The sequence below is a fragment of the Neltuma alba genome, unplaced genomic scaffold (assembly GCF_004799145.2).
Source record: "Neltuma alba isolate B1F8T4 unplaced genomic scaffold, ASM479914v2 tig00013111_pilon, whole genome shotgun sequence".
NCBI classification, from domain to species: domain Eukaryota; kingdom Viridiplantae; phylum Streptophyta; class Magnoliopsida; order Fabales; family Fabaceae; genus Neltuma; species Neltuma alba.
The window spans coordinates 1-13,743 of NW_021637435.1; the positions used below are offsets into that span (position 1 = coordinate 1).

At 32.2% G+C, this 13,743-nt stretch overlaps 1 protein-coding gene across 1 annotated transcript; it reads right to left on the bottom strand.

Moving 5' to 3' along the window:
* Window positions 1-2,689: 2,689 nt before the first annotated feature.
* LOC114734557 (nudix hydrolase 12, mitochondrial) lies at window positions 2,690-6,216 on the bottom strand. The gene is made up of 6 exons (XM_028922171.1): window positions 5,955-6,216; window positions 5,765-5,866; window positions 4,360-4,474; window positions 4,169-4,252; window positions 3,372-3,521; window positions 2,690-3,169 (listed from the first exon to the last, which is right to left on the bottom strand). The coding sequence occupies exons 2-6, from the start codon at window positions 5,833-5,835 to the stop codon at window positions 2,909-2,911; spliced, it is 681 nt and encodes a 226-aa protein (XP_028778004.1). The 5' UTR covers window positions 5,836-5,866; window positions 5,955-6,216; the 3' UTR covers window positions 2,690-2,908.
* Between the last annotated feature and the right edge of the window lie 7,527 nt (window positions 6,217-13,743).

Consider the following 13,743-nt stretch of genomic DNA (forward strand, 5'->3'; position numbering starts at 1 on the left):
ATAGGGATAATTTAGAAAAGTTGATAAATACGAAAAATAGATTTTATATTTAGGACCAAAATTAACTTAACAATTAGGTCCTATATAAGGACTGGAGGAGTAACAATTTATAGGATAATAAATTAAGAATAAGAGTATACATTTGTATAATAAATTTAATGAAGTGACTGATATTAAAGAGAAAAAAATTCTTTCTCGATCTCATAAATAAAATAAAAGGAATAATTCAAAGATATACTCCCTCCATTTTTCATTATAAGACGTTTTTTACTGAATGAGAGAGAGAGAGAGTATGAGTTTGAATCCGAATACTTAAAATTAGCCCAACAATTATTCATACAAATGGAATATTTTTCCCAATGCTACCCTTAGACAAATAATGTCAATATTGGCTCAACATTTTTCATTTCTAAATTTCTAATTCATATATGGTTATCGGATGTAGCGCTAAATTTAAGATGAATAAATCCCTCATATATTTTTGCATTTTAAGTCATCTTTATGTTTGCTGAAGTAGGCTAGTGGGACATACCATCATTTGAGTATCACTTGCATTAGGTAGTTTTCTTACTTAGTGTTGGTCCCAAAAAAAGGTCCTTTTTATGTTTGTTGAAGAGTGAAAATTGAAAGCCTACTTTTGATTGAAAAAGAAGGGAAAAGAAAGACAGGGATCCGTAAAGAAACTATATTTTATGGTATTCTTTGTCTTTCAAGTTTGAATCCCGTACCAATAATAAGCTCATATCTTGACTAGCACAGAATACAGTCACATGGTGTTGCCTTCATGGAGATGAATGCTATGAATTAATGTCAAATTATTAAAATATGGTTTTTGGGACAACATATTTTGGAATAATAACAATAATCATAGTAAGCAATTAATTAAAATAGCAAATTTACATCCGCAACATTTCTTAGGGATTACATCCAAAGTACAGAAGCTGTAGTGTAAGAAGGTAACTGCAAATATTTTTGTTTAGAGTTTCTAAAAATAGTTTCGACTCCTTCTGTCCTTAATATAAGACATGTTTTTCCTGAAACACCATAATCATCTTTTTTAATATCACCCCCTCACTTACATGTTTTTCCTGAAACACCATGATCATCTTTTTTAATATCATCCCCCTCACTTACTTGATTATGATTGAGGGAGTATCCATAAGGGTATTTTAGGAAAAATTGATAAATATGATAAATAGGTCTTATATATATTTAGAACCAAAATTAACTTAACAATTAGGTTCTATATCAAGTACCAGAAGAGTAATTAATTTGGCTTCAAACTGACAAGGTATATCAATCCACATAAGAAGTATAAAAAGAAAACAAGATCATGGAAAAATGTAAACAAAAGTAATGAACAGCGCCTAACACACCAAGGAAACATGGAACACATATTCAAGAATGACACTATCGAGGAGGTTATTGTTCCTTAGGAATTAAGTAAAACACAATAATGGACAAATCCCTTTCATTCTTTTTGTCACTGAGTGGTTACATGGGATCATAGGAGCATCAAATTTCTGGGAAACATCCACCTCTTAGAACATGAATCCATGCTCGTGCGTGTTGGAGCTTGCCTTTTCTTCATGTGCGGCTCTAGTGGGCACCATTTTATGCCCTCTTGTTCGTCAAAAAAGAAAGAAAGAAAGAAACAAGCATTTTAAATATACCTATCTGTGCATATGCATTGGATTTCTGCAACTTGGCAAATCTCAATCTTACCATAAAAGTAGGATTTTTGAGTGAAGTTGTTAGTTTTGTCACTATCATCACGTATATTTTAATCCATGTGGAAGAGAATATTTTCAAGTGTGAAAGTGTGAAACAGTTAATTTGGATATTCTGAATCCTGAAGTGATCATCTCGAGGGGTAGGGACCTGCCTAAAACTACAAGTGAAGCGACCAAGCATGGCTTTCACTGGTCACTATTGTCCAGGTGTTGCCTTGCCGGAATATTTCAATGGGGGTAATGTTTGAAATCAAACCTCTTTAGTCTTTATTATTCTGTTGGAGACCAATTTTCTTTCTTCCTTTTCTTTTTTGGAAAATTAAAAATTTAGGCACTGAAAGGCAGTGATCCCTTTTGTCTCGTGACATTGACGTTTGTTAGCAACTAGACAATTTGATATTCCAAAAACAAAACTTTCCGCTGTCTCGAGTATGTCCTTTGTAACGTTAAGAGGGAAATATGTGATTCTTTTGTATCGTGTTGGCTTCCATTCTTTTAACGCTCTTCATTAATAACTTCCTCATGATAACAAATTTATTTTCTTCGAAAATTATGTAAAACAATCGTTATATTAAACCTTAATTCATCAGTTTAATTTAGTTCATCATACACAGAGAGAGAGAGAGAGAGAGAGAGAGAGAGGAAATACATAAACTCGCTCTAGCCACTAGAGCTGCGAATGAGACCTCAAACATTTTGTATCCAAGGCTTGTTACCAGGCAGCATTGTCAGAGCCCTCTGTGACAGGACCAGATTTGACCAATGTTGCCATTTTATGAGCTTCTTTATGAATGGTCGGGTGGAAAAAAAAGAAAATTTAGGTGATGTTTGCTTTGTGAGCAATTCAGTTTCTCAAGTATTTTAGCGTCAGTATGATAATCTTAAAACTTATGTGCTATAGTGACATGGAAAGATTTTTTTTTTTTCCCAATAACATGTTATAATAAACAAACTGATTCCCAAACACCTGAAAATTTATAATGTCTACAACCCAACCTTCCCCTTAAGTTGAAGTTTCAAGTTGAAATTTCTACCATCATACTTTACATAATCCCATGGAAATAAAGAAAAAGAAGCTAAAATGAAGTGGATGGTCTAGATGTGTTTTTCACCAAGCCTACTTCACCGTCGTTCATTACAGGAACCTACTGCAAAAGGGCACATGCAAGGAAGTTTCAACAACCAAAGTGAATGGCTATGATATCCTTAGCAGCAAGTGGCGGGTGTTTTAGTGACATAGTACGATGTTGAGTAGTTATAGTAGAAGGTCTTATAAACATGTTAGTTGGCACATCTGGTACTTGAATTAAAGAAGGATCCACTTTCTCTTCCTGCTCCTGAAGCTCTCTGTCCTCTGTTATAACTTTCAGAAACTCTTCTAGTGCTTCACACATCCAATCGTACCGGCAGAGTCGAAACGCCTCTCTGACATTTAACTGTAAAAAATGTTTATATACCTTTATTTTACTTCAAATGAGGTAAACACATAAAAATCTTGAGTTTAAAAATACCCTACATCAGTTGAAGCATGCCATGACAAAAAGCAAAAAATTGTTCTATTTGTATGTGTTTGATGTTGAAGTACTTATCAATTTCATGCAGTTACATATGAAAGACTTATTGAGGATATTTGTTTACCCATTGCCGATCACGGTTTTTCTGCTCTGGCCAGGTCTCAAGTTCTTCAGTCACCTCCAAGGCAAACATGTATCCTCTGCAGCCTCCTTCCATGTTGCACAAGTCCTGGCTGCTTTTGCTCCTGAATTCCCACATTCCCAAGGGGTTTTCCTGGAAAAGATGGAAGAGAGCTTGTTAGCAATAGAATATTTCTTAGAAACAATATAATTTCTACTCATGGTGTTCTTGGTTAGTCATCGAAACCAATCTATCTATAGACAGCTTTCAGATGGCAGAATCATTTTTGTTTTCAACAAGAAGAAAAAGAGATACTGGGAATATGCCCTTAATTTCCATTCAGCAGTGTTGACTAATGCAATTTGCATACAAAACAACCACTTTTGATCAAGTTCAATGCAATTCAAATATATAACAGGGGATGCCACAATTTTTCCCATCGGGTCAAACTGAAGTCGAGACACACGTGCATGAAACTACTGTAGAACTGCATAATTCACATGGCATGTCAAACCGCTTGAGAGAATTTTGCGGACAAAAAGGTTAATTCTGAAAATCTGTTTACACAGACAATTTTATATTACTTTTTGAGCTCAAAGTTGCCGTGCATCCAGGATTTTACCGCAATTTCGGCACTAGATGATTCTAGGAAGCACAATTTTGCAAGTTAATGAGGGCTTATCTATAATACAAATACTTCTTTGTTCTATCATATTGTCATCCTACTTATCATGCTTGAACAATTTATGCAGAAACACAAGTCTATATAACTTCATGACCAAGTAGGAAAAAGAACCTACTCTTGGTATTCCTTTCACCCCTGCTTCCTCTAAAGCTTCTCGACAAGCAGCTTCCATGACAGTTTCATCGTCCTCCCATCCTCCCTGCCAAGAGAACAAAGTGAAACTTCATAACATGAAGGAGAACAATGGAACATAGTTCAAACAGTGCAAAACACCTTTTGACCTTCTTTTTTTTTTTTTTAAAGTACCTTTGGAAACACTAGATCATCACGTTTTGGTGAAGTAACCATTAGAACTTCTATTATGTGCTCTGTATGCCCCTTTTGATCCCTGATGTCCTTCCTCCATCTATAGGGAATACACCTGTTGTATGGAATTTCTGAATAACGATGGAATGAACCACATGTTTGATAGGATCATCAAATGATGGTCCTTGAAAATCTACTCCCAAGTTTTGACCATATGCAGGATTTGAGATGATAGATCCAACTTATTGTTCTATGGATTGTTCAAAATTATGCATCTTTATTCTAATCATGTGATGTAATGACTATTGTCTTGTACTGTCACGCGGTCTACAGCCTGTTTCGCACTTTTTCCAGCCAAGTAGTTCTATGGATGGTAGAATTAGGAAATGAAAAGAGGGAAGGGGATGTGTTCAAATGTTTTTGTTAACCTTGAGCTCTTTTGTCAAAAAATCCTGCACACCCGTTTTGTCCTTTTTCTTTATGCGAATCAATGCGATTTTCAGGTCAAAAAAAAAAAAAAGCAACCCATCAAGCCTGATAAAGCGAGGAAATATTGGGTTACGATGTTTCGCCCAGAAATTTTTAGCGACTTGTATTGGCAGGTTGGTTGAATTCAAGATCCAATCACTTGCCTCAGTTAATTCCTCAGCTTGGTGATACCTATAGCTGCTGAGAATGTTTGAATTTTATGATCCTCGTGCAGGCCTGGGCTTTAATTCAGTGCTTCATATGGACGCAGAGTACTGGGTGCTTTACTTAAAAAACGATCCTAATCGTTAATTCTCATTAAAACCCGTATGATCACACCACAAAAACATGTAATACTGTAAATCTGTAATATCACTTTCCGAATAAAAGGCACCCAAAAAGGCAATCTCAAATTGTTTTTAAAGAAAAAAAAGCGAAGGTAAAACACCGAATGCTATATGTTCTGTGAAACAGGAAATCGCAGTTACCTCATAAAAGCCAAAATAGATTACACAATTTAAATTATAGTACTAATACATTTGCGAAGTCAATGATAAGGCCCACAATTTTAACTGAAATGATTGTAATGAAGACATAAGCATATGAAATATGACAAAAATGTTATAATATCAAACGGAGAAGGCAATTATGTAAACTGGTTTCATACCGCCAATTATGTAAAATAGTTTGGCCAACTCTTTAATAAGCATAAACAAAACGGGAAATTTATTATCTACTCGTGTATTCTGCCGCACAGGGGAGAAAAAACAGAGAAGAAGACAAGAGAAAAGACAAATGGAATGGATTTAGCGACGAACGTAAGGTAATAAAAAACCAGAATTGGAAAAATGTGGGAGTAAGAGACAAAAAGAGAAAGGGAGAATTCATGAGGTGAAGAATCCATGGAGCTAAAGAATGAAGAAGAAGGAGTTCTTACCCAGAAACAAGTCGAAAGTTGTCTTCATAACGCTGTCGGTGTCGCCCTGTTCGGGCCACAACAAAAGACATAATACTAATAGCTTCTGGTGATAGCCAAATCCTGAACAACGTGTGTGAAACAAACAACAATAAGACCAAAATTATGAACTAAGGAATAACAAGTTTGTAGACACAAACATGGGTCGTACCCAGTTCAGATTTTGAGGATTCAGAAAAAAGCTGCTTTCACAGGTACAGGAAAACTCTGCAGAAATGAAACGTCTTCCATGATACAAACAGAAAAGGCGATATCTTTGGCTTGAACAGGTTCTAGTTTTCGGATAGAATAATAAAAAGAAAAACTAAGTTAATGAAGCTTTTATGTAGCAGTTGGTTTGTTGTCGGCCTGCAGGAATGAATCGAAGGAAGAAGCAAAAAAGAAAAAAGAAAAAAGAAGAAGCGAGGATTAGAACGAGAAAGAAAGAGACAAGTAAAGAGAGGGATAGAGATTCCAGCGAGACGCAGCAACGGCATGGGGTGTTTATATAGATAGAGACGATGGAGTAACTAAATTCCTGTTTCCAACTTTGAGCTTGTGTTGTCTTTTCTTTTTTTTTTTTTCTTTTTTTCTTTTTTTAATTTTTAAATTTTTTTGACATCTTTCTGTTTAAATATTTTTAGAGGTCTTTAGTCCTTCAAATTTACTTTCAATTTGATTTTGGTGCTTCAAGTTTCAAACTTTTGATTTAATCCCTCAAGGGATAAAATGGTCAAGATCTTTATTGAATTACAGGAACTAATGACTTAAATGAAAAAAAAAACCTTGAAAAACCACAACTTATGATTTAAAACTTGAGGGATCAAAGTCAAAATGAAAATAAATTTAAGAAACAAAAAAAATTATACGAACCTTATATTTTTAATTAGGTGTGTTTACACTTTTTTAACAAGAATGCAATATTGTAATTCCAAGGAATCAACTGAAAACGGTTAGGGTTACGAAGCCGCGTGTTCATTAACAGGTTATCAAAAAGCTGGTTCCATTGATGAGAATGAGATGGCAACGTGAGTATTTTAATTAATAACACAATATAAATATATATATATATGCACACGTACGTATGTACTCGTAGGACGAAAAATCAAGAGAAGTACACAGGTATGTGCCTGGACGTGGTTGGAAATTTTTATTATGGACACTTTCATAGTCAATTTGATTATTACTTCCAACAAGATTAGAATAACGGCGAAATTATCTCACTTAACGGCATTTTTAATATTTATTTTTTTAATTTTCATAATATAATAATATGTATGCGTTGGATTATATATATATACATATATATATTGATATGATTATCTAATTAAATTAGATTTGAGCATTATCAAACCCAACAAAAAATAACTCTCGTAAAAGATTTTTTTTTATTTATAAAGACTTGAATTCAATATTTTGTACTTGAGCGGCTATGCATTGCTTCTAGTTTTCATTATATTATTAAATTTGCAGTCTCATTCATGTTAAGAAGTGTTCAAATTTAATGCATGATAATATATACTTCAAACATATTATTTTCAATAAAAGAATATATATGTCCTAGCAAACGAAAAGTTAAGGTTTTTGTGACTCGACCTAGGTGGGCAAATGGTATTAAATTAGATAATTAGACACACAATAATGCTAATTAAAAAAATAATGTTGATCAACTTACCATCATTATTTTTAAAATTGAAATAATGAGAGATAGTTAAGTTTGTTTACGGTTTGACAGACACCGACGATGGAAGTGCAAAGTTGGGATCATAATCATTAATAAATTATCACCTCCAGTTTTTAATATAAAAGCTCGTTTGATTTTTATTTTGATTTTAAATATAAGATCTCAATTCATTTTATTTCTCGTATTTATCTATTTTTTTAATATAGTCATTATAATAATGGTAGTCCTAGTCAATATATTTGATTAGTAAGAATATTTTAGGAAATATAACACTTATTTATTACAAATAACTAACTTAACTAATTTTCTTAATACATTTAAATTAGTCAACTAGCTCTTATAGTAAGGACTGAAGGTAGTAATACACAAATTGAAATATGAAAGCATCAAAATGAAAAAGTTGTGTTAGCAATTCAATAACCATAGCATTAGTATGAACATGTCGACCTCAAGAACGTGGGGGAAAAAAAAATAAGACATTACATAAATATATATATATATATATATATGACATTACATAAATATATATATGTGTGTGTGTGCGCGCGTGTGAATTACTCATATCATCATATGACAATGCTGCTGCCAAATTCAAAGCACAGTGATCACCATTAACATTTAACTTATTATATATGGTAATATTTGTCGATTAATCTAGCAAGCTAGCTTGGCCCAGGAAGATCCAGAGACTCCACTAACTGCTTCGTATTATATTGTGTTTTTTTCATCGTTAAATTCAATTAGTATCTAACATGATACTCCTCCGGTCATAAATCCAAGACTCATTTTGTAATACAATTTATACTATAAAATGGGTTTTATACTTAGAATCGAGAGTATATATTGTATTGAATGAAAATACATGAACTACCTTAAAAAAAATAAATAGAATGTGAATATAATCTGAGGCGTCTCTTAATTTTGGTACTTTGAGAGGGATGGAAGTCATAATTCTGGTGCATCTTCAACAAACATCTACTTTACACGCCAGTGAGCATTATATATATATATATATATATATATATATATATCTTTCGAGGAAAATTCACAAAGCGTAGGAAATAAAGATGCATGGATAACAACGAACAGAATAAAGAAACAAAGATATTCCCGGATATTAATATCTTCGCTGCATTTTGCTTGCTTTCTCACTTCTAGAAAATAAGCTTTTTCACTCTTTATATATAAAACAGGAATAAAAATATATGGGTTACGTTGTTGATTAAGGTTTAATTAACTTACACGAAGCTTCTTCATGGAATTAACAGTGACACTGACAAGCTGCAAATTAAATAGCTGTCCACAGCCTATATGTCTGCCTGTAAATAAAATATTGACCGCCGGACTTATATTTTATTAAAATTTTGTTGGCAAAAAAAAAATTTAAGAGTTTAACTAAAGAACAGATTACCCAGTCTCACATCACATAATATGTATATATATGATAAATTTGTTAAAAATTAATTTATATTTGTAAAAAAAAGCATATAAATATATTTCTTAAAATAGATAAAATAGTTTACATATTTTCATTTCCATATTAAAGATAATTTGAAATCCAATTTTTTAATTTTTACGTCAATTTAAAGAATTTTTTACTGTTGTTATCATAAATAAATAAAAAAGTTCCATGGTTTTCAGTTATTAACTGCATCGACCAAAAAAACAAAATTGGACGGCTGATTTTATATCAAGCTTCGAGCGTGAACTAAACCATATAGGCTACGGTTTTTTTTTTTTTGACCAGCAGGCTACAGCTATTATCTTAGAAATAAAAATATCGAATATAATTAAAATAAATCTTAGGAAATTTACTATAGTAGTCAATAATACTGTTGGTGGCCATTGATTAACTGCGACTTGGGATTGCAGAGTTACTTTCTCATTCCAACGACCCTTGATTTTTACTTTTTTTATGATTATGACTTCATTTTAGTTGGTTGCAGGCTTACATCCTTATCCACAATATTATTTTATTTTTTATTTTTTATAACTATGTTTAAATTTTGTGTTGTAGCCATCAAGAAAGTCACACTTCGCCCACTGTTTTCGGAAATATTTCTTTAATTTCTCAAATTCAGTTTGCTACAAAAATATTAATATGACAAAATGCTTTATTAATCTTTGAGAAAAGGTCGAAAATTTAAATCACGAGCCAATTCAACGTGATAGATATTTTGTCATAAGATATTTCGTTTTGACATGCTAAAATAACAATGATACATTAATTGAGGGAATCAAATTATATTTTTTTATTTATCGACTATATTATTTTGCCAACTATTTATCGACCATTGAATTTATGAAGATGACGTTTATTATATCCAAAAGATCAATTCAACACAATTAATCTTTTTTGTACTAAAAAACAGTCAAATTTTAAAGAATTTTCTTGAAAGGAGGAATCCTTTGAATTAACATTAAATGTGATTAACAGCCACATGCATGCCCTACCGACTTCCTCTTTTATTTTTTATTTTCTAAAACTTTCCTATCTATCGACACTTTCATGATAAATACAGTACTAGTTAAAATTGCAGGCCTATCCTTCATTTAATTAATTCAAATAAGTTATATAAACATTCTAAAAACCCTAGCCTCACTTGCTACCATGCACGACCTCTTCCAAATTTATCACTCTCCTTCGATTTCTCCCCCAAAAACTCAACATAATTACTATACATTATTATAAATATCCGCCACCAACTCTTATAAATTATATCCACAACCCAATTATTTTTTTTCACGACACGTTATAATGACACGTTCTCTCTCTTAATAATGTAAATCATAATATATTCTTATCAATAGTGAACTTGTTGACTCTATTAATATATGGATCGCCCTCCCAATATCTCAGTGATTAATGCTTCAAACAGGCAGTGTTTGACCAAACATATATATAATTTGATCTTGTTTAATTTGCAGAAACACAAGCATGTGGCAGCTCTTATTAATTAATTGTGAGCATATTGGCATAGCATTGCCTCATTCCCCCCCCCCCTCATTTTGTGGACTACACACACACACACACACACCCATGTTCCAACATTTTCTTTCATATATTATCCAATCACATCTTTACAAATAAGTTAATTCTTTCCCTTTTCAATTTCAAATATCCAATTCTAAATTTTTTTATCGTGAGTATGAAGAGTGAAGACATCATTAAAATTATAAGGAGAAGAAACAAAGAGATGAAAAGGCCATCGCTAGGCGGCATTATTGTCGCATAGACATAGCTATTTTGTCGGGGAAAACATGTGGGTTTGCATATATATTCTCCCCACTTATTATTACAAACAACTATTAATAAATGTCACATCAATGAAGAAATGCTTTTCAATTAAAATTTTAAAATTATTTTTAACAATACATCCACTACATGCATATTTCTGTTACATGAGTATGTTACTTTGAGGTGCTGGGAAAGATAAAGGAATAAAGTTTGTCCCTCCATGGAACATACATTATCTGTTTAATACACAGAGAAATTTGTGTGTGCTCTCGACGCACACTCTGAGTTTAATAAATGAAAACTGAACACAAGAGCATGGAACGCATTATTATTTTATTTTGTTTTATTTATATGACTTTGAGACGCATTATTTATATGACAAAAATCCATGAGAAAGCTTTCTTCTCTTGTGTTATAAAGGTCGAGATCATAGCATTTAATAATTAACGGAATCGATATGAACAAAAGAAGGACGCCGTGCAAATCGATCCTTGTTTGGAGAAAAAGCAAAGAGTTGTTTATTCTGATTAAACAAGTTTAAAGTATCTTTGTCGTTCTAAAATGTAAAATGGACCATGTTAGCTTTATCTATTGCAACTTTTTATTCATTTGGTCTGATTCTTACGTTTCAAAAGCAACAAAGTTTCAGATGCACAGTGTGGAACGCATTAATTTTAGGGTTTTGAATTTTCGTTTCATCTTTCATGAGATTTCCTACTTTTGGCATCCATTTCATCAGTTATGAGAAACTGCGGAGAAGCTTCCTTCTCGTCATTAGTTTCTTTCATTAAAGTTATTTGCGTGCGTCCTCTGCTCATATACACATATATAATTAATGAAAAAGCAAGCAACTCGGAACAATTTTAAAAATTTCTCCTTTGATAACGATAGTTCATCGAGATGATAGAGTTGAAATGAAATGCTGTCCAGTGTTTATGAATATATTAATATAAGTGTTGGGTCTAGTTAACTAATTTAAGTAGATTAAAAAAAAATCACTTAAGTTGATCATTTGTATTAGGTAGGTGTTACTTTTTTTAAAATACCCTCGCTAATCATACGTATTAGTTAGGACTATTATTTGATGAAACATTTAACATGCATAACTACCACAAAAACTATCTTGAGAGAAATAGATAAATATGTAAAATAAAATGGATTTGAGTCTTATATTTAAAACTAAACCGAATATTGAACTAACTATTATATTAAGGAAAGGAGGTAGTGTATAATATTTCCCGATCAAGTTTCTTACTTAATTATTGGATCAAGCTAATGCAAACCAGATTCTAAATAAAGAACCTAATATATACAATTTTTGACGAGGAAGAAGGCCTAAAAAATATGAGCTAAATAAGGAACAGTAGTCGAATAAAATGCTCAGACGTCAGCGACTGTTCGCTTATTACAGCAAAAAAGTTTATAGCGTTCACATCAAACCATAACTAAAAGAAAAGGTGTTGGCTTTGTTGATAAAAAAGGAATAGTAGTGTCTTCCACGCAATGGTGGAGGACTTAGCTTAGCTTGTTGCATATCCCCACCGAAGTTATGAGAAACTACGACGAAACTTCCTTCTGACCTCTCGATTTGGAAAGTACTATCACGTTCTATTATTGGGGTTAGATGGTCTTGTAAAATTAATTAGATTGTGAGCGACGTTGCTTTCGTGATGTTCCTTAAGGGCATGGCTCATATATCTTAGAAGGACATGCAATGTTTGATTCATGTAGCTAATATGAGGGAGATTTTTTTGACGTGTAATTTGTAATAAGTATGTCTATGTATAAATGTTCTTGAGTTGTAAATCATCCTATATATATATTTGCTAAGTTTTGGGACTCCATACGTACGCTTAAACTTTTTCTGTATAAAGTTGTGGGTTCTGCGCTATTTTACCCAGAATTTGAGGGGGATCTTATTAGCAATGACTTGCAAAATAATATGGTTTCTTACAAGATTTAGTAACATACTGTTCTATGTACACACACACAGATATGTAGATATATGCTTGTTTGCGAGGGGAAAATTAAGAACGATAAACTTGAACCGTTTCAGAATGTTTCGTTATTAAACACACACAGACACAAAGATATAGTTCGTACGGGGTGATAATGGAGTTAGATAACACTAATTAGGGGTGTGAGTGAGTCAAGCAATTCAGGACCTCATGCGCATACCTGATTGGGAGAAGAAATTAGGACGTGCTTAACCCTTCTTTTTTAATAATATGAAATGGGTTTTATACAGTTATCTAATATTTAATATTATGGAATTTGATATTTACAAAATTCAAGTTATTGATCTTATTTAAAGAGAAAATCAAGTCTTCTTTTACTCAACTCTACCAAAAAAAATTTTTTTTTGGTAGTACCTAGATAAAATAGTCATGAAAATATAACTTACTTTTTAAAAAGGTTAATATAATCTTTCGTCATTCAAATTTACTTTCATTTTGATTTTGGTCCCTCAAGTTTCAAATCATAGATTTTCGTTCCTCAATAAACAAATTGGTACATGTTTTTATTATATTACAGGGACCAATTTTATAAATAAAAAGAAAGTTGATGAATCAAAATCTATAATTTAAAACTTAAGATACCAAAATTAAAATGGGACTGAAAATTGTACTAATCTTTTTTAAAATTAATAATCGACAGATATGAATGATATTGTTTCAATGCACTGCATGCACATATACAGACACTCACACAGCTTCTGGCAATCAAAGGCAAGAAATTGCGGAGAAGCTTCGTCGAGTAGCTTGGCGTTCAACACATTAATCGCTCCTTTAATTTCTCACAAAAGAATCATAAAAAACTTCAAATTTCATGCAGAACCTAACATCGACTTGAACAAAAGATATCCAATTTCGTCATCCTTCTTGGAGTTGATGATGATAAGAAAGCATCCAAATCGACATATGACTGATTAAAACTGGCATTGACGCGGTGTATTGTACGGGTTTGAACATTTATTAAGAGAGAATTATAATACGGTCCCGTGTAAAAAAAAAATTACAAAACAAGTCCCAAAAGTTG